Below are 19,336 nucleotides of genomic sequence, written 5' to 3' on the forward strand. Positions count from 1 at the left end.
CCTGCTTAGATATACAACCTTGCCCGAGTCACTTCATTTTCCAGTTATTTCAGAAGAGTGTTGTGAGCATTCAAGGAGATGCAGCACGATACAAATAGCTAACATTTATTGAGCTTGCTCCGTAGTGCAAACAAGCTTCCAAGTGCTTTATGTGTATTATCTCATTCACAACTACTCAGGGACATAGCTATTGTTAATCTCTCCATTTTGTAGGTGAGGATACTGAAGCCCAGAAAGATTAAGTAATTTTCCCAAGGTCACAGAGTTTACAGTAACTGATGGAGCTGGGAAACAAACCCAGCATCTGCCTCCAAACCATACTTCCTCTTTTTTTTTTTTTTTTGCCACACCCAACGGCATGTGGGATCTTAGTTCCCCGACCAGGGATCGAACCCACACCCCCTGCAGTGGAAACATGGAGTCTTAACCACTGGACCACCAGGGAAGCCCCCAAACCATACTTTCTTAACCACATAGTAGGTGCTCAGCGAATGTAAGTTGGTGGAAGTATGAAGAGGCTTTCATAGATTTAATTGGGGGAAGATGTCTAATAGGACTTCAAATTCAACATGTCCATGGTTGAGTTCCTGGTCTCCCTCATACCCCTAATTGTCCCCAGCCTGCTCCTGAGTCCTCATCTCAGCATCTGAGGTGCACAGGCCAGAACCTTTGGTGCCCTCCTTGCCTTCTGTCTTTCCCTCACACCCCACATCCAGTCAAGCTGCTAATCCTGCCAGCTCCACTGGCAGTGGTGTAGTTAGAATCTGACCATTTCTCACTAGCTCTACCACTACACCTCTGGTGCAAAGCCACCATCATTCCATCACTTGGATTAATGCAGTAGCCTCCTAACTAGTCCTTCTACCCTACATCTTTTCTCAGCACAGCAGCCAGAGGGATCCTGACTTAAAACATAAGTCAGATCATTTCATTCTGCTCAAAACCCTTTAATAGGTCCCGTCTCACATTGAGTAAAAGCCCACAGGGTCCTACAGTTTCAACTCCTTGTCCCTGCATCCTCTGTCTTTACCTCTAAGCCTCACCTCCGGCTTTACCCCCTTGCCCCCTTCATTCTGCTCTCCTGGCCTCCTTGCTTTTCCTGAAAACACCAGACACAATGTTGATTCAAGGCCTTTGTGTTTTCTCTTCCCATCATTTAAAATGCTTTTGTCCCCTCACCTCCTTCAGGTCTTAGCTTAGATGTCCCCTTAGTGAGTCTTTCCTTGGCCCTCAATTTAAAATTGAGCCATGCCCCTTCCCTGTCTCTGGCATTTCCTAATCCCTTTCCTCTCTTTATTGTCCTTGTAATACAATCCCTGTGTACCATAGTGTTTTGCTTATTTGCTGACTGCCTCAGTTTTCTCTTCTGTAAAGTGGGAGAATGTTGATAATAGTAGGTTGTTTAGAGGATTACATGGGTTGTTCAGAGGATTAAATGAATTAATATATGTAAAGCTTTTAGAACAGTGTTCAGTATGTAAAACATGTCTGTGTTAACTATTTTTTCTTTTTTAACTATTATTTTTTGATTAAGCAGTGTGCTGGGTAATGGGATATAAAGGTTATCCTCAAAAAACATAGTCAGCAGCATAGAAAAGCAGAATGGTTACTGCTTTCAATTCTTAGCTGCTCAGTAACCACAGTTTCTGCACAAATGAAATTTGTGCCTCTGGTCTGAAATACTTGCCAGCACGGATAGGCTATTCTGACTGCAAATTTAAAGCTTAAAGAGTTCAAGTTCAAAGATAGAGCTCCTACATCAATTGTACTTCAAGTGTCATGCATACCCCTTGGCTTTAAGGAACAAGTATAATAGCTCATGAAGAAGTTGAAAATATTGCCTGGCTACAGTGCCTGTGAGTTCTGGCCATCCAGAGCCGCACAGGTCTGGACTATAAATGATGATCACTCAGGGTACAGGGCTGTGGGGGACGTGCTATGTTGACCTAACTCCACTTTACATGGTGATGCTTTAGCTAGTTGGTTTGTCCCCAAGTGTCTCAGATCCACTGGCAGTATATTTCTTCCTTCACTCTCAAGCTTGTCGTGAACAAGTGATTTACTACTAGCAAGTGAGCACTTTATTCCCAAAAGGGAACATATTTTTCTCATCATGCTCCATTCATTTTTGAGTGCTTGCTTATCATTATAATTATTCATTTTCAGGCTTTCAAGACATTCACACACAAACACACTCTCAGCTGTAGTTTGGCCAGAATCAAGGATATATGGGATCCTCCTACTCCGAGTAATGCCCACCGTGTCCTTGGTTCACTCATTCAGCAAATATTAATTAAGTAACTGTGTATTCAAGCAGATACTTCCTTACATTCACACGGAGCTTATGTTTTAGAAGAGTCCATATCAAGACTCTTACCTTATTTTCCCCAAATTGGCATTCTTTTCATCATAGAGTACCTTTTAAAGACATCTGGATAATCTAATTCTAATGAGTAATAGTTTGGAATGTCAGATATCACTCTGAAACATCAGTGGAGTTGCTCCCAGCCAGCCAGACAAGCTGGCTTTCTGTAAGTCATAAATATTAAGGTGCCCAGGGCAAATCGCCTTTTTCCTGGAACCGAACGTACTTTCTAGATAGTTATATTTCTCAGGTGGGTGACCTAATCCTCACTATTGAACATATGTTCTATTCTTTACCATATTTATATTCGTCTATAAGCTCTGAAGATATTTATCTCAGTTCAATTAGAGAGTTGGTGAGTGAGGACATTTCAAAACAGAGGGGAGAAAAGTAATTTCCTTCCATAATAACATTCAGCTTTGGCAACTGGGAATGAATTTAGTAGCTCTATTAAGTTGGAGTATTGGCTAGCATGTTATTATATTTCTGTGCAGTGTTAAGATAATAGCTCTTTAGAGTGTGCATAATCCCTTCCTATGTGTACAATAGTAAATAATTTTACTTAAATAAGTCTAATGCTTCAGAAGAGTTCTCAAAAATTTTGGCTGTTGATGTACATTTTTGAAGTGCTTTAGGAATTAAAGTACGTGTGCAGTGCCTTAAACACAAGGCATTGCACACGTACTTTAATTCCTAAAGCACTTGAAAAATGTAGCCTTCTGGAGAGAGCTAGAGAAGTGAACTCTTAAAAATGGAAATTTGGAAATCCTTTTTGTGTGTGTGTGTGAAGGAGAGAAAAGGAAAGAAGAAAACAGTAACTGAGATTCAGACAGGAGTCTGCTGTAGTAATAATTTTAGTGGCAGAGCAAGCTGCAGATGAGAGATGGTTAGTAGCCTGATAGTATTTAATCTTCAAGTGACATTTGGTGCATATGAAGCAAGTTTCCATAGTCTCTTAAAAGGAATATGGCCATGTAAAAATATATTTTAAAGAGACTGGTACAATTTAACGAGCAACACTGATAGAGTTAACACACAGGATATCAGTAGAGTTATCTAGCCAGCCAGGCAGCCAGCCTTCTGAAAGCCATTGAAATAAAGCTCCTAGGATAAATCAGCTTTTCCCAAGGGCCAGAAATGAAATTGAAAAATAAATTTTAAGCATATTAAATATTTCGATCATCTGCTTTCTGAAAAGAGAAGTTAAGATTACCAGCCTGATTTTCTGGTTCTAGCTGAACTCTAACACGCTTGTATATATTTATTTACTGGTGTGTAGAATTTGAAATCCCAAATCACCTCTCCACTTTTTAAATCACTTTTTTCTTTTCTTTGCCATAGGACCTGTTTACACTGGGCATGTAAACGCAATCATGGTCAGGTGGTCTCTTACTTGTTAAAATCAGGAGCTGACAAAGAGATTCTTACCACAAAGGGAGAAATGCCAGTCCAATTAACATCAAGGAGAGAAATTAGGAAGATTATGGGAGGTGAGTCTGTGTTTTGAGGCAACTTTTGATTTTGTCAACCTAATTTAAGACTTATGGTATTATTGTATATATTCTTTTTTTTTTTTTTTTTTTTTTTTTGGGTTAGCTGTCCAGCTTTCCTGATACCCCTTTTTTTTTTTTTTTTTTTGCGGTACGCCGGCCTCTCACTATTGTGGCCTCTCCCGTTGCGGAGCACAGGCCCCAGACGCGCAGGCTCAGCGGCCATGGCTCACGGGCCCAGCCGCTCTGCAGCATGTGGGATCCTCCCAGACCGGGGCACGAACCCGTGTCCCCTGCACGGCAGGCGGACTCTCAACCACTGCGCCACCAGGGAAGCCTTATTGTATATATTCTTGATGCCAAACAGCCAATCTGTTTGTATCTAAAAACAAGATAGTCTTAACTGTGCCAAGATAATTATTCCATACTGTTTCTGGAAAGGTAGGCATTATAAAGTTTTGGTTTTTTATCTGTAAACTTTAAGGTGATAAAAATGGTAACGATAAATGTGCAGTAAAAACGCTGATCAAAATATTTGTTGTATACCAAAGGACACTAGCTTTCACAAGATACTCTTTACTTTGTAATTTTTAAAGGGCTATGTAAATGTTCTGTGTTTCCGTCTTTTTAAGTGGAAGATGATGATGATGATGACCATGACCACCTCCCCCAGCTGAAGAAGGAGTCAGAGCTGCCCTTTGTTCCGAACTATTTGGCCAACCCAGCCTTCCCTTTCATCTATACCCCTGGGTCGGAGGATTCAGCCCAGCTGCAGAATGGGGGCCCCTCCACACCTCCTGCATCACCCCCTGCAGATGGCTCGCCTCCATTGCTGCCCCCTGGGGAACCTCCCCTGCTTGGGGCCTTTCCACGGGACCACACCTCTTTGGCACTGGTTCAGAATGGGGATGTGTCTGCCCCATCTGCCATACTCAGAACACCAGAAAGCACAAAACCGGGTCCTGTTTGTCAGCCACCGGTGAGTCAGAGTTGCTCCCTGTTCTCTTCTGTCCCGTCCAAGCCACCAATGTCTCTGGAGCCTCAAAATGGGACGTATGCAGGACCAGCGCCAGCATTCCAGCCATTTTTCTTCACCGGAGCATTTCCATTTAATGTGCAAGGTAACCTCTCATCAGCAAACAGCCTCTGCAAGAGGGCAGGTGGTGTCCAGAGGTCTAGTGCTTTACTTCCTGGTTTTCTGAGGAGTGGGGGTGGGATTTATTTATTTTGCGTCTGATTACAGACTTACAGAAAAGTTGCAAGACTAGTATAAGGAACTCTCTTTACTCAGATTTACAAGTTATCTTTTGCCCTTTTACCCTGAACTACTTAAGTGTGTTTTTCCTAAGAACAAGGATAGTCTCTTACATAATCACCGTATAATGAGAAGATTTAGAAAATATAACCTTGGGCTTCCCTGGTGGCGCAGTGGTTGAGAGTCCGCCTGCTGATGCAGGGGACACGGGTTCGTGCCCTGGTCCGGGAAGATCCCACATGCCACAGAGCGGCTGGGCCCGTGAGCCGTGGCCGCTGAGCCTGTGCGTCCTGCAACGGGAGAGGCCACAACAGTGACAGCCCGCGTACCGCAAAAAAAAAAAAAGAAAGAAAAGAAAGAAAATATAACCTTGACATAACACTATTCTCTAACCCATAGTTTATATTTAAATTTTTGTCAGCTGCCTCAGCAATGCCCTTTGTGGCTATCTTCACTCCCTCTACTCCTGTCCGCCTCCCAGGATCAACCATTGCATTTGCCTATCATGTTGTTATAGTCTCCTTTAATCTGAAGCATTTCCTCAGCCTTTAGCTATCATTTTAGACCTCAGATTTTTGAAGAGTCCAGGCCAGTTATTTTGTAGAATATGATTTCCCTTTCCCTTCTCCTCCATTTGAACTCACTGATTCTTATTTTATTTATTGGGTTATAATCCATTAGTATCATTATTTTGATGTTCAAATTATGCCACATTTATCCAGAGGGAGCCCCTTGGAGCTTGTTCTTGTGTCTCTTGGACATGTCCATCATTCTTGGAGCACTTCCTTACTTTGTGGTACAGCAAGATGTTTCAGGCTCCCTAGTATAACTTTCCCTCCCCGAGCCTTGAAATCAGCTGTTTCTCCAAGGAGCCCTGGATCTTTTTGGTGGAGAATGGTTTTCAGGAACCAGAACGTGAACACTAGGTGTGCTCACTGCTGCTAGCATCATTTCTTCTAGGCTCACTCAGAGGACAGAGTTAGAATAGAAAGAAGAAAGCAAGCAAACAATAAAGAGCAATTGAATGATAAAAAGAAAGATTCACCAGAAAGATATAACCTAAACATGTATGTACCTAGTAACATAACTTGAAAGCATTCTAAGTTCTCATTTAATTGTTACAACAAACTCATAAACTGGGTATTATTATTTACATTTAATTTTATTTATTTATTTATTTTGGCCTCCCCTCACAACTTGCAGAATCTTAGTTCCCCAACCAGGGATTGAACCTGGGCCCTGGCAGTGAAAGCGACGAGTCCTAACCACTGGACCGCCAGTGAATTCCCATTATGTACATTTATTTATTTATTTTTAAGACTTTTTTTCTTGGCTGCCCTGCGCAGCGTGTGGGATCTTAGTTCCCTGACCAGGGATTGAACCTGCGCCCCTTGCATTGGAAGCATGGAGTCTTAACCACTGGACCGCCAGGGAAGTCCCTATGTACATTTTAGAAATAGAGAAACTTAAATGCAAAGAGATAGGTAATTTGCCCAGCATCACATATCTAGTACATGATAGAGCGGGGTTATAACCCATTTGTACCACAGTCATTCAAGGTTCAAAAGGTCACAAAAAGTAGAGTTGAAAGCAGCTCCCACAATTTATGACAAAAGCAACACACTCTCCATTGATATTTTACATCAGCGATCTCCAACCTTTTTGGCACTGGGGACTGGTTTTGTGGAAGACGGTTTTTCTACAGACTGGTGGGGGGAGGGGGAGAATGGTTCAGGTGGTAATTCGAGGAGCCCCAGAGCAATGGGGAGCCCCAGAGAAGCTTTGCTCCCTTGCTGCTCACCTCCTGCTGTGCAGCCCTGTTCCTAACAGGCCGTGGACCAGTATTGGTCCATGGCCAGGGGTTGGGGACCCCCGTTTTAGATGAAAAGTAGAAAATGAACATATGCTTCCTGGATATCATGCTGCGTGCTGACCTGAGAGGATTAGTAACGTTAAAAAAAAGAAAAAAGGGCAAGCAGACACAAATATATGTACTTTTTTCTGTATTTCTATATCTACTTAATCTAGATCTTTTAAAAAATATTAAAAACTGTAAATTAATCCTAGTACCTCCAATTCCAGTCAACACCACAGGGTAGAGTCTAGTCTTACCTTTCTTTTTCCATATCAGTACTCCCTCACTTTCTGTTTTTGAGGACCTGTTACTATTGTTGTTGATAAAAGTGGCCCATGGGTGGTGTGAGGGATTCATATATAAGGAGCAAAGCAGAACCACTAAATGCACATGGGTGCATGGCTTGGGCCATCATGGCAGCCAGGCTCAGAATTTAGGAGCAGACTGCTTAGATCCCAGACCCACGAATAATGGTATTTGTTTACTCTCAAAGCCAAAATTCCTCCCTTATTAAGGTATACTGAATTCAAGTCATAGTTAGAGTTTAATTTTTATTAGTAGCTTATCTTTTTGCTTTTGTACTGTCTTTATTGCAAGGATTTTCATATCGTAAATATCTTTAGATCCACAATTGTTAAGTCTTTATAGAGTAACTCTTGTACCGTTATCTTTCCCGTGCCTTCTTTTCACCTCACTTCCCCTTACCCTGCTTATGTGTAGTTTGATACCCAACCCATTCTCAAGCTTTCACCTGCTTAGCTCCAGCGGCAGAAGTAAATTGGCCTTCTGTATGCCTGGGATGGTTGTCTGACGTCTCCCCCTGCCGCCCCTTTACTTTGTGGTGTAGGGAGGACAATGCAACTGCACCAGCAGAACCAGAACTGGGCCTGAGCAAACCATGCTGTAATACTGTGCTTAGTTTTCTCATTGGGTGGCACAGGCCTTTAGCACAGGGCATGATTAAGGGTAACCATCTTCTGGAAAAGGTCTTAAATTACATCGGGTTACTATGCCAGAATCATTCATTAACATTTTTCCCCCCTTTTCCCTAGAGCTGGTACTCAAGGTGAGGATTCAGAACCCATCTCTTCGAGAAAATGATTTCATTGAAATTGAACTGGACCGACAGGAGCTCACCTACCAAGAATTGCTCAGAGTGAGTTGCTGTGAGCTGGGTGTTAATCCTGATCAAGTGGAGAAGATCAGAAAGTTACCCAATACTCTGGTTAGAAAGGTAAGAAAGGTCTGTTAAGTGGTTGCTTTTTCCATTTGGAAAATACCCAGCTTCCTCCTTGGGTATGTGAGTCATAGTTGAAGAAACGAGAAGAGAATAGAAAAAGAGCAAAGGGTGTTTTTCCATTGAGCTTTCTTTCCTCTACTGGGCCTATAGAGACATTGGCATTTCTGAAAGTGGTAGGATACCAGAGAGAATGTTCTGAATTTACCATTCACAGGTACCTATTTTTGGTTGTTTCTCTTTAGTGATCTGTAAGGATTACCTTAGTGCACTATCACATGTGCCTTGTGTTTTATAACATAAGAACCAGGCTAAATTATAGTGCAAATCTACATAGATACATGTGTGGTCCTCCCAACATCTCTGGGTTCCCTGAATGTCAGGCTTCTGGCTTCTCGGGGCCCCTGAGGAAAACATCCCTGCACTGCCTCTCCCTTCGAGGTGTGCTTATCTTGTAGCAACTGCTGTTAAGGCCTTCTACCACTCCAACCCAGTTCACGCTCCTGGGGAGTTTCCTGCACTATCACTGGTATCAGCACAGCACACCAAACACATAGAGACAAGCGGCTCCTCTTAATCTGTTTAACCTATTTTTGTTTTAGGACAAAGATGTTGCTCGACTCCAAGATTTCCAGGAGCTGGAACTGGTTCTAATGATAAGTGAAAATAATTTTCTGTTCAGAAATGCTGCATCCACACTGACTGAAAGGCCTTGCTACAACAGGAGAGCTTCAAAACTGACTTACTAATGCAGCAGGGACTTTTATCACAGAGTACTGTGACAGTGTGCATCACCTCTGGGCCAAGGACAAGCCATTGATCTAAATGCCTTGGATGCCCCGGAGGGCCCCTGGTGCCACTGCGTCGGATACACTAACATCGTTCTGCCAAGGTAGGAAGCCCCTGACCCCGAGCAGCGGTGCCACTCTTCCGAGCCTCTTGGTGCACAATAAACCTATTGCTGGAAGCTGTGAACAGCTGAGAAGTGGCCTGGAGAGGCAGAAGCCGACGGTTCTATATCCAGTGTGTTTTTTGTGCAGAATGTAAGAGAGTTGTCTAACAGAAGCTGAGAGAGAGCAGAGCCTATTTCTAGCTAGTCCTGTTGACAGTGCACCCGAAGGGCCGGGAAGCGCTTCTCTTGGTGTTGCATGTTCACGACTCTCCAGAAACGTGAACTGACTAGAGAGGAAAACTGGGGCAAGCACAGGTACTGGACATAGGAATTTTGGTGTGACTTGTGGCTGTGAGGTTTCACATAACATAGTTATAAATGTTACTCAGGTTAAAATTATTTAAGAATACAGTTACCTAATTGTAAATATGCTGTTAACCAAAAGAGCTTCCCCTCCCTGACTTTTTCCGTTGTAAACACTCGACTGCTTCTGTCTCTAGATTGCCATTGCCTACAGTCATCTCTGCATTAACGCCCCTTCGTGGTCACTAGAGGGCTCTCTGATGCCTTCTAAAAGAGCAACAGCTTTTTTTTTTTTTTTTCTTAACTGAAGCGATCCCTGTCTTCGTGTTTCTGTTTAATTGCACCGAAAGAGAAGAGCACAAACATTGCCAGTCCATGTTCTCCACTTTCATTTTCCACTACAGATGAAAAGCAATTTTCCAGACTGAATCCTTTGCTATTTTAAAGGTTATTGTGGGAAACTGAGCTAAAAGGAGTTAGCATCTTTATTTTTGTATCAAAGATAAAGATTATTTTGAAACTATTGGGATTTTTACACAGCTCTGAAATCTGTTGCTTTTGTAAACAAGTTGTTTGATCTTGGGCATCCTCCATAACCACCACCAAGCCACTTAACAAAGTCAGTTGTGAGTCTGCCAGGCTTTGTTCTCAAAACAAATACCTGATTAAACTCTTGAGCATGGCATAAGAATTTTTCTAAAGAACGCATTTAAGGATTCTTTTCCTTCCCTTCGGTGTCATTAACGTTAAAAAGAAAAGCTACTGTCTTGTTGAAATAAACAGCTTAACTTTAGAAACCAGAATGAGCACACTTAGACAAACAGGAGAGCAGGGGTTTGAAGCCAGCTGTTGAAGAACATCCCTGCTGTCTTAAGAAGCTTTCTCCCCATAGTGCCTATTGTTTCCAAAGAAACTTAACTTCCTAACTGTGTTAATTTTATTGGAACACTACAGACTGAGAGAGAACGTGCAGAAGGTGTCAGTGGAAGAGAATGTTGTGCTAAGCTAATGGCCTCCTGCTGCTGCTTAAATGCTGAGCTGTGGTTGAGGTGTTTTCAAGGCCAATGTGGAGTGACTCTGTTCAGTGACTTAATTGTATTACAGCAATTACGGATGGTGAGTTACTCACCCTTGTGCAGTGTTTGCCTAAAAGAGTGTAAAGGTTATTTATTACTCACTTTCTCTGAAGGACTTTAAAGAAGAAACTTCCTTGTGTTTCAACCAGTCAGAAGATAGTCTGTCCAGACAAACTAACACTTTTTTTCCCCTTACCTTGGAAAAAAGTTACAATTTACTGATACAGTTAAGGCTAGTTTTATCCTGGAATAAACAAATTCAGTATTAATTCATGTCTAAATCATTGGGGTTCATACTCTTCCAGCCATCCAGATCAATTAGAAGTTCTTGCAAGCAGTTGAAGCCCCTGGCTGGGAGGTGGCCTACAGAGGAGTAGCTCCAGGGCATTTCCCGGGCTTGGAAATGGAGGCTGCGGGAATCTCCAGTGAGAGATGGGCCCTGCCCTGCTCTCTCTTCTCCCTTATAAAGTCCTCTGTGGTCAACTGACTCTGGCGTATGGCAGTGAATTAGACTGCACAGTTGCTGGTAGGTGAGTTTAAAGTCTTAATCTATGCATTCAGAGAAATATTTTTATATGCTTTGTGTAATTTATAACAAGGATTTATTTTTAGCTTTGTTAACTGTGAATTCACCCCTCCTCCTCCACTGCATATTTAAAGCATGTGCTCACACTGTGTGTAAACATCCACTGAAGATTTTTCTCTTCGTGAACTGCTGACTGTTCAAGCATAACAAGTATTATTAAAATTAAGTATTAACTGACCGAACCCACATTCTTTAATTTTGGCCTCCTAAACAGCACTATACTTATAATACGGGGTTCAAATTGTTGGACAGTTCCAGGGAGAAAACCCTCTGGAGGAAGAATAGGAGGGACTGGGCCCCACCTGAGCCGCCTCCATCCTGCTGCTGCGGTGGCGTGCACGCCTGTCAGTGGCACCGGAGACATATTTTGTGCGGGGTCTTCCTCTCAGTTCACAGCAGTCAGCTTCATTTCCCCAGAGTAGCTGAACCAGCTAGATGGAGGTCATCCTCTGTTAACCACATTTTTTGATTATCCTATTTACTTTACACAACTGAGCCTCTCCTTTGGGCTGTCAGCACCTGTCAGGGCCTCAATGAGCTCAGAGGCAAACTCCCAAGACAGGAGAGGAAATACAGCCTTACACCTTCATATCTTTAGCTGAGAATGATGCCGAATGAATCTGCATTTCTGTTGGTTTGGGGCAGCTAGAGCCTCATAAGCCAGACGTCATGCCAAATCGGCCTGATAAATCAGGGAGCGTAGCAGAGACCTTTTCTTAGCTCCAAGGAGAGGCAGAATAATTTGGGCATTTGTGCTTTCATACTTGCTCTATCACAAGGATGGAAGTCTTCTTCTGTACACTCATAAACATCCTGGGCAGAAACAGCCTGCCAAAAAAAATGTGATTAACCTTTAACAAATAGTCCTGCAGCACAGGCTGGCCTGATGCAGATAGAAAAATCAGATCAAAGGAGCCATCTCCACACCTACTGCAAACCATTTAGGGTGGAGGAAAAAAAAAAAAGCCATCACCCACAACCAGTCACATTATACCAAGAGTAAAGTTTGAAGAAATGGGAGTCAGAGGAGACCAGAAAACTTAGTAAGGTAACAAAGAGAAGAGATCCCTTCCAAATAGAAGGCCATGTGCCAGGTAAATTCTGACCTGCAGAAAAATAAACACTTCATTGGCTTGCTCAAAAAAAGCAAATTTATTTCACTCCCTCATCTCATTTACCAGCCTGGGACTGTCAGGATAGGGGGCCGCCTCTGGCTGCTCTGTGTTCCAATATTCAACTTCAGCCACAGTGAGGAAGATGAATGACTTGGAGACCTCACTGGTGACGGGGACCTGTCCGGAACAGACTGTTAAAGGGGCAAGGAAATAAAGCACCATGCATTTCTCATCCCCTAGAGCAGCGGTCCCCAACCTTTTTGGCACCAGGGACCGGTTTCGTGGAAGACAATTTTTCTGTGGATGGGGTGGGGGGAAGCGGGGTGGGGGAGTGGTTCAGGCGGTTATGCAAGCGATGGGGAGCGATGGAGAGCGGCAGATGAAGCTTTGCTCGCTTGCCCGCTGCTTACCTCCTGCCGTGCGGCCTGGTGCCTAACAGGCCGTGGAGCAGTACCAGTCCACGGCCCGGGGGTTGGGGACCCCTGCCCTAGAGAAGCAGGCGTAGTGGTCTGAGGGATGACATACATGTGGAGGTGTTCGGGACTTCCCTGGTGACGCAGTGGTTAAGAATCCACCTGCCAGTGCATGGGACACGGGATCGAGCCCTGGTCTAGGCAGACCCCACATGCCGCGGAGCAACGAAGTCCGTGCGCCACAACTGCTGAGAGCCTGTGCTCTAGATCCTGCGAGCCACAACTGCTGAGCCCATGTGCCACAACCACTGAAGCCCGCGCGCCTAGAGCCTGTGCTCCACAACAAGAGAAGCCACCGCAATGAGAAGCCCGCGCGCTGCAACGAAGAGTAACCCCCGCTTGAGGCAACTAGAGAAAGCCTGCGTGCAGCAACGAAGACCCAACGCAGCCAAAAATAAATAAATTTAAAAAATAAAATGAACTTAAAAAAAAAAATGTGGAGGTGTTCACAGCAGCTTTCCCAAGAAGCCTCGGGCCAGATTTCAGGGGTTTTATTTCTCACCTTTTTACAGTATCTGCACAGCAGCGCAGGAACTACTGGCAATTACCCAGTGAATTTTGGCTGTGAAGACAATATTTCTAGCCAAAAGTTCTTGGGTCTGAAGTTTTCAGATAATTCCAGCCATGTAGATGTGTATAAAGGTTACCTCTGTCTCTCCCTCCTTCCTCCCTGCCTCCTCTAAAGGTCCTAGCTCCCAGACCTTGTGAACAGAGAAAGGCTACATTGGGGTGTATGTATTGTTGACACGTAGCTTTATTTTATCAGCGCTCCATTTTTAATGGATCCAGGCCAGCACCCCAGAGTACCAGACTCAGTTCCTAGGGACGGCCTGACCTGCCAGTCTTCTGTTCCAGAAGGAAAAAGCTTTATTAAAAAAGAAAAAACTTCAGAGTAGAAAATATGAAAAATCATGGGGGTAGGGAGGTCATGCCATGAAATGATTGAAAACAGTACAGTGTGGAAATAACACCACATTGGGAATCAGGAGACCTGGGGACTAGTCTGGGCTCTGCCTCAAATTAGCTATGACTTTGGGCATGTCATTTGCCTCTTGGGCTTCACCTCCTCACCTGAAGCATTTAGCATGGTTATCCTGCCAGGCACTTAACAGGGACAAAAACCTGACAAATGCCCCCAGCGTTTGCCATCAAGTCCGTTCTGTAGACATATCTGGTGTCCTTACCCTTCCTGATGAAAACCAGGAATGTCCAGGAAGAAATCCCAGGAATACATTTTACGCAAGTCCAGCATCTCTGGCCATCCCGTAGAAGATGCCTCTGGCTGCAATGAGGTTGGTTGGAGAATCAAATTCAGCTATTGTCCCTTTGTCCAGGACCAGGACCCTAGCCAAAGAAAAGAAGTGGTCAGGTCTCCATCAGCCCAGATCTGGTTTCATGGTCCAACCCTGCCCTTCTGGGTACCGCTCAGGCCCCGCAGTGACATGCCAACCCTCCCACTTCAGTCAACCCACCCAGCACAGTGCTACACCACATATGCATGCTTGCAAGGCTGGTTATTTTAGCCACTCCGTTTGCTGTCCTGGCAGATGAGACAATTTCCGGGATCAAACACAAGGTCCGATTCATCTTTGCTAGTCAGGGCTCCGAAAACCTCCCCTAATGAGCCCTTCCCTTTGCCAGGGTCACAGGGCCTGTGTGCTTCCATCTGCTTTGTGCCAACTCAAAAAGGCACACGGCGGGAAACTGGGCTGTGCAGTGAGGCCTGATGCTGAAATCTGGGGCTTTGGCTGTTGATGGGTGGATCTCCCCCCGCCCACACACACACAGTCAAGCCTGGGCCTGGGATTAGAATCTCTTGCCAACTAAACACAGGGCGCACCTGGTGCAGGGCCAACAGGCTGGCTCCCAGGGTGAGGCAGGAGCAGAAAGGGCTCTCCCAAGTCCCGGGAGATGCTCCTCAATAAGAGGGCCTGGACTGCACCCACTCTGTTTCCCCACCTATGGGGCTCCCAGAAACGTGTCCTGGGAAGATGTGTTGTCTGTGGACATCACTGCCTAGCCACTGCCCAAACTGAAGCCCAGGAGACTGCCCCCCTCGCTTCAGTGGCTTCTCATTGCCCTTAGGGTAAGGACTGAATGCTTTCCCATGGTCCTCAAAATGCAGCAGAGTGAGGCCTCTTTCTCCCTGTCCTCTTGGTTCTACTGCCCCTTCACCCTTTCTACTCCAGCCTCCTGTGCCCTCCTACCTCAGGGCCTTTATATGTGATGCAGCCTTTTCCTGAAAGGCTGCTGGTGAAAACCATTTTTAGTTAGGCCTGGGAAGAGATCCTCTCAGTCCAGCCCTTTCGCTTGTCTGAACCCAGGGCCCTGGGCCTTCCTGCCCACCCTCCCTTCTCCCAGTGGGATCCTGGATGGGAGTGGAGGGTGTGTGTGTGTGTGTGGTAGGGATGGAACAGACAGTAGCATCAGGCATTCTCAGCTTGGTTCCCAAGCCCCTGGGAGCTGTGTGGGGACCGTCTGAGAGAGGGCCAAGGTCTGCCCATTGCCCTGTCCATGTATCTCCCCACCACCCCATGCCCTGCAGGTGTTTGTTTTGTGAATGAAGGCTTGTTGATGTACTCCCACTATGCTCCTTCAGAATAGATTTGCTGCAGCCTCCTGCCTCTTCCACACTCTGAGCTCCCGTGTCTCCAAGGGAGCCAGCCTGGCAGGCCAGCACCAGCTGGCTTCCATCAGGCTTCTGAGTCACCCAGCCCCTCCCCTGCCCTCCAGCAGCACACCTTGACATTAGGCACAGTGAGCAAACAGCTCACATTTTTTTCCTTTTGGCTGAGTGAGCTGCCTCCCCAACGAAGCCGTAAGATACCAAGAGGAAGGCTCCTTCCCTAATCCTTTGAGAAGCTGGTTCTAGTGAGAATTATAAAGGACATTTCCTAGGATCACCTGCACTTTTTTTTTTTAACATCTTTATCGGAGTATAATCGCTTTACAATGGTGTGTTAGTTGCTGCTGTATAACAAAGTGAATCAGCTATACATGTTCATACAGCCCCATATCTCCTCCCTCTTGCATCGTCTCCCTCCCACCCCTCCAGTCACCTGCACTTTTAACGCTTTACTTCATTGACTCCTTACAACAACCCTGAGAGAGAGAGAGGTTCATAAAGGTTTTGTGAATTGCCCAATGTCATACAGCAGTCAGCAGCAGAGCCAGGCTTGGGACTCAGCCCTCTGCTTTCCCACAACAAAGCATCTACTCCGCATGGGACCCAAGCATCGTGCACCTTTCCTCAGTGGCTTCCTGGTCTGTACGCTTACCTCACAGGATGGGAATGAGGCTCAAATGAAGCCATGGCCATGTGGGCACTCTGGAAACAATGCTCAGGAAGTGACGGGATTTGGCATGAAGGATCTGGTTCCCCTCTTCTCAGTATTAAGGGGTGGGGGAGAAGTGGCCATGCGTAAGGAGCCCCAGTGTGCCCCTTCCCCACGTGTTGGCAACCCCAAAGTGTCCCTTGTGTCTCAGAAAGCATCACTGTGCCCCCGGTGCCCAGATAACCCACACTGTTCTGCCCCCCCCCCCCAAAACCTTAGATGATCCCACGGAGCTCCCATATCCACATATCCAGTTACCTTAATGTGCCTACCACTTTCCCACGGCCCAGGCGACCCCACCAGGTCCCTCCCTGCTTGGGTTCCGGTGCCCCACCTGGTGTAGTCCATGATGGTGTTGAGCCGATGTGCGATGGTCAGCACCGTGCAGGTCTCAAACTGGGTGTGGATGGTGGCCTGGATGAGGTCATCAGTCTCCAGGTCGACGGCGGCTGTGGCCTCGTCTAAAACCAGGATGCGACTCTTGCGAAGCAGGGCTCTGGCCAGGCACACAAGCTGCCGCTGGCCCACACTGAAAATGGGGAAGGCAAGGTATCTCTAGCTGGGTGCCCCCAACCTGACCCCAGGCCTCATTCCCCAAACTGTTTCTGTCTCCACTCCTTCCCAATGGCCCAGGGCTGGCTCTCTGTCTAACCTCTCCCATTTCTGCCTTAGCCCAGTACTCCTGGAACACCAAGTTGAGGTCTGGATACCACAGGGATAATGAGGGGCCTTGCGGGTAGAGCCAGGACTTAACAACATTGTGAAATCCCCAGTCTGTCTCTGGCACCCCTGGTATCTTCTTCCTGGGCTTTCTTCCCTATCCTCACTCCTCAACCAGTGTCACAGTGTTTCTCTGCTTCAGTCTCTCAGTCATTTACACCTTAGTAATAACACACTTAAATGACTCCTCCTGGATATTTGCACACATCATGTTATCTTGCTGAGCCTAATATCACACAATTTAGTCATCTTCCGCCCCCATAGGGAATATAGGTCAGGGTTCCGTTGTGGGAACAGGGAAGGGACAGGGCAGAGGAGGCTATGGGGGGTTCCCCGTGTCTGGTCCCTGGGAAGGTGGAGGAGGGGTGGAACGCATACCTTCCACCTCCTGCCTTGGAAGCTGGAGCTAATGAACAAAGAGAGGCTGTGTTCCCAACCACAGAGGCTGCAGCACCCCCCACACCCAGGGACAAATACCTCAGCCCTTCCCGCAGGGGTGAGTCACTACAGCCCGAGTGAAGGCCAGGCTCTCTCCCCGGCCTATTCCCGCAACTAATGAAGGTTTTGGCAGCAGAATGAGCCGCCAGATAGAGCTCAGGGCTGATTTATGGTGGGACTGGCACAGGATACAGGTTATACTTAAAGTGGCTACAAGCTCAGTGAGGGAGGAGGGGAGTGCATTTCTGTCTCAGATCCTGGTGGATGTGGGGATGGAGGGGATGCTCTGGGGAGAGGTGCTGATGGCAAGCAAGGATAGGAGAATGGACCCAAAAACAGCTGTGGGGCACTGGGTCTGAAAGCCTAGGCTCATCCGCCAGCCACCCCCAACGAGGCTGTGTAAGTGAAATCCAGGTACTGTGCACATTCATTCTTACAGGGCTGCCTGGGGAGGCGGGGGCATCCCACCAGTGGCTATGATGCAGCAAGGAAAGTTTTGGGGCAAAAGCTCCCACTTCCCTGAGTCCTTGCCCCACCCCTTGCTAGGTGAGCGGCTTTGGGCAAATAAATTTATACTCTGGAGCCTGATTTCTGGCCCACAGGACTGCAGTAAAGATGAAAGCAGACAGTAGAGGCCAAAGTGCCTTGAACACTATTAAGTGCTGAGCAAATGTACAGGTTTTTGTTTTTTGGTTTTTTTTTTTGGAGAGAGTCCAGTCCGTAGGTATGGACCGAGTAGAATAATACGAATAGCTAAATTTCTCAGGAGTATATCCAGTCTAAGTGCTTTCCATTTCATCACAATAACCCTAAGACTGCTCTGTCCAAATGATGGCCACTAGCCACATGTGACTCTTGACCACTTGAAATCCGACAAGTCTGAATTGAGATGTGCCGTACGTGTAAAAATACACACGGGATTTTACACTTGAAAAAATGCAAACTATCCGTAATAGCTTTTGTATCAATTACATGTTGAAATGATATTTTAGATATATTAGGCTACATAAAATACACAAGTAAAATTTATTTCATCAGTTTCTTTTTCTTCTTTTTTAATGTGGCTATTAGACAAATTTTATTTACACCTATGTGGCTCAAAGTATATTTTTATTGGGCAGCATGGTGCTAACAGGTATGGGACTGTTATTACCCCATACTCCCCTTTCAGAGTAAAGGAGGCGAAGGCATAAAGAGGTTAAGCAGCTTTTGCTCCAAATCACACAACTAACACAGGTTCAAGTGTCTCAAGCCTTTAGACTCAGTAAGAAGTGACTCTGGCCCTCCCTGATACATGGCACAGCGACGGGTGATATAAAGTCTGGGGCTATAAGGAAGCAAAGAAAGGCCCGGAGAGCTCACTTTGCCCACTTCTAAACCACAAACAAAATTGCATCCACCTTGGAAAATATATAAGGTTTCTCTAAAGCTCTGTAGGTTTCCTCTTATCTGCTCCACAGTTTCAGTCCACAACCCCTCCTCAGGCCAAGCACAACACTGACAATCTCACAAGAGAGGACGGATTAGGGCTTTGGAATCTCCCAGGCATGTCTTCTCCCAGCTGTGTGACTTTGGCCCTGCCTCAGTTTCTCTGGAGCTTGTGTGAGGAGTCAGTGAACTGGTGCACAGTGCCTGGCACACAGAATACGCTCAATACAAGACAGTGCCCCCTGAGTTCACGCTGGCTGACATGGGAGTGGGAGGGCAGGAGGGGGCTGGCCTGGATTTGGTGTCGTTTGATGCTAGACCCTCTACAGTGCTGCAGAGTGCTATTCCTGACCCACCCACTCCCAGCTGTTACCTGAGATTCTCCCCGCCCTCGGAGCACTGGAAGTCCAGGCCTGCCGGCTGGGAGCTCACAAACGTGTGCAGGTGGGACAGCTCCAAGGCTCGCCACATGTCTTCCTCCGAGTAATTGCCAAAGGGGTCCAGGTTCATGCGCAGGGTCCCCGAGAACAAGATGGGGTCCTGGGGACAAAGCAAGGCCTCAGAGGGAGGCAGCTCAGGCCCCATAGGGAGCCATGGGCCCCGAGGCCAGGGAACAAGAAAGGGGTTGAGGTGGCGGCATTCCCACTCTGACCCCAGCCCTCCAGGAGGGAGGCAATGGCCAAGGAGATAGAAAAACGCCTGTGGGGAAGTGATAAACCTCAGCTTTGCCAACCCCAAATCCTGCACTAAGGCAGAAACCTGAACCGC

At 46.1% G+C, this 19,336-nt stretch overlaps 2 protein-coding genes across 2 annotated transcripts in view; one reads left to right on the plus strand and one right to left on the minus strand.

Moving 5' to 3' along the window:
* ANKRD40 (ankyrin repeat domain 40) overlaps nt 1-8,951 on the plus strand; it is a 10,784-nt gene extending 1,833 nt beyond the window's left edge. Inside the window, exons 2-5 of the mRNA XM_007465005.1 lie at nt 3,707-3,855; nt 4,488-4,976; nt 8,018-8,199; nt 8,805-8,951. Coding sequence (XP_007465067.1) covers nt 3,707-3,855; nt 4,488-4,976; nt 8,018-8,199; nt 8,805-8,951 — 967 coding nt within the window. The remainder of the gene's footprint in view (nt 1-3,706; nt 3,856-4,487; nt 4,977-8,017; nt 8,200-8,804) is intronic.
* A 4,931-nt stretch (nt 8,952-13,882) lies between these two features.
* The window catches only part of ABCC3 (ATP binding cassette subfamily C member 3), a 43,440-nt gene continuing 37,986 nt past the window's right edge, over nt 13,883-19,336 (minus strand). Inside the window, 3 exon segments of the mRNA XM_007465224.1 lie at nt 13,883-13,991; nt 16,317-16,511; nt 18,942-19,108. Coding sequence (XP_007465286.1) covers nt 13,883-13,991; nt 16,317-16,511; nt 18,942-19,108 — 471 coding nt within the window.

This window comes from Lipotes vexillifer, unplaced genomic scaffold (assembly GCF_000442215.2).
Source record: "Lipotes vexillifer unplaced genomic scaffold, Lipotes_vexillifer_v1.1 scaffold591, whole genome shotgun sequence".
NCBI classification, from domain to species: domain Eukaryota; kingdom Metazoa; phylum Chordata; class Mammalia; order Artiodactyla; family Lipotidae; genus Lipotes; species Lipotes vexillifer.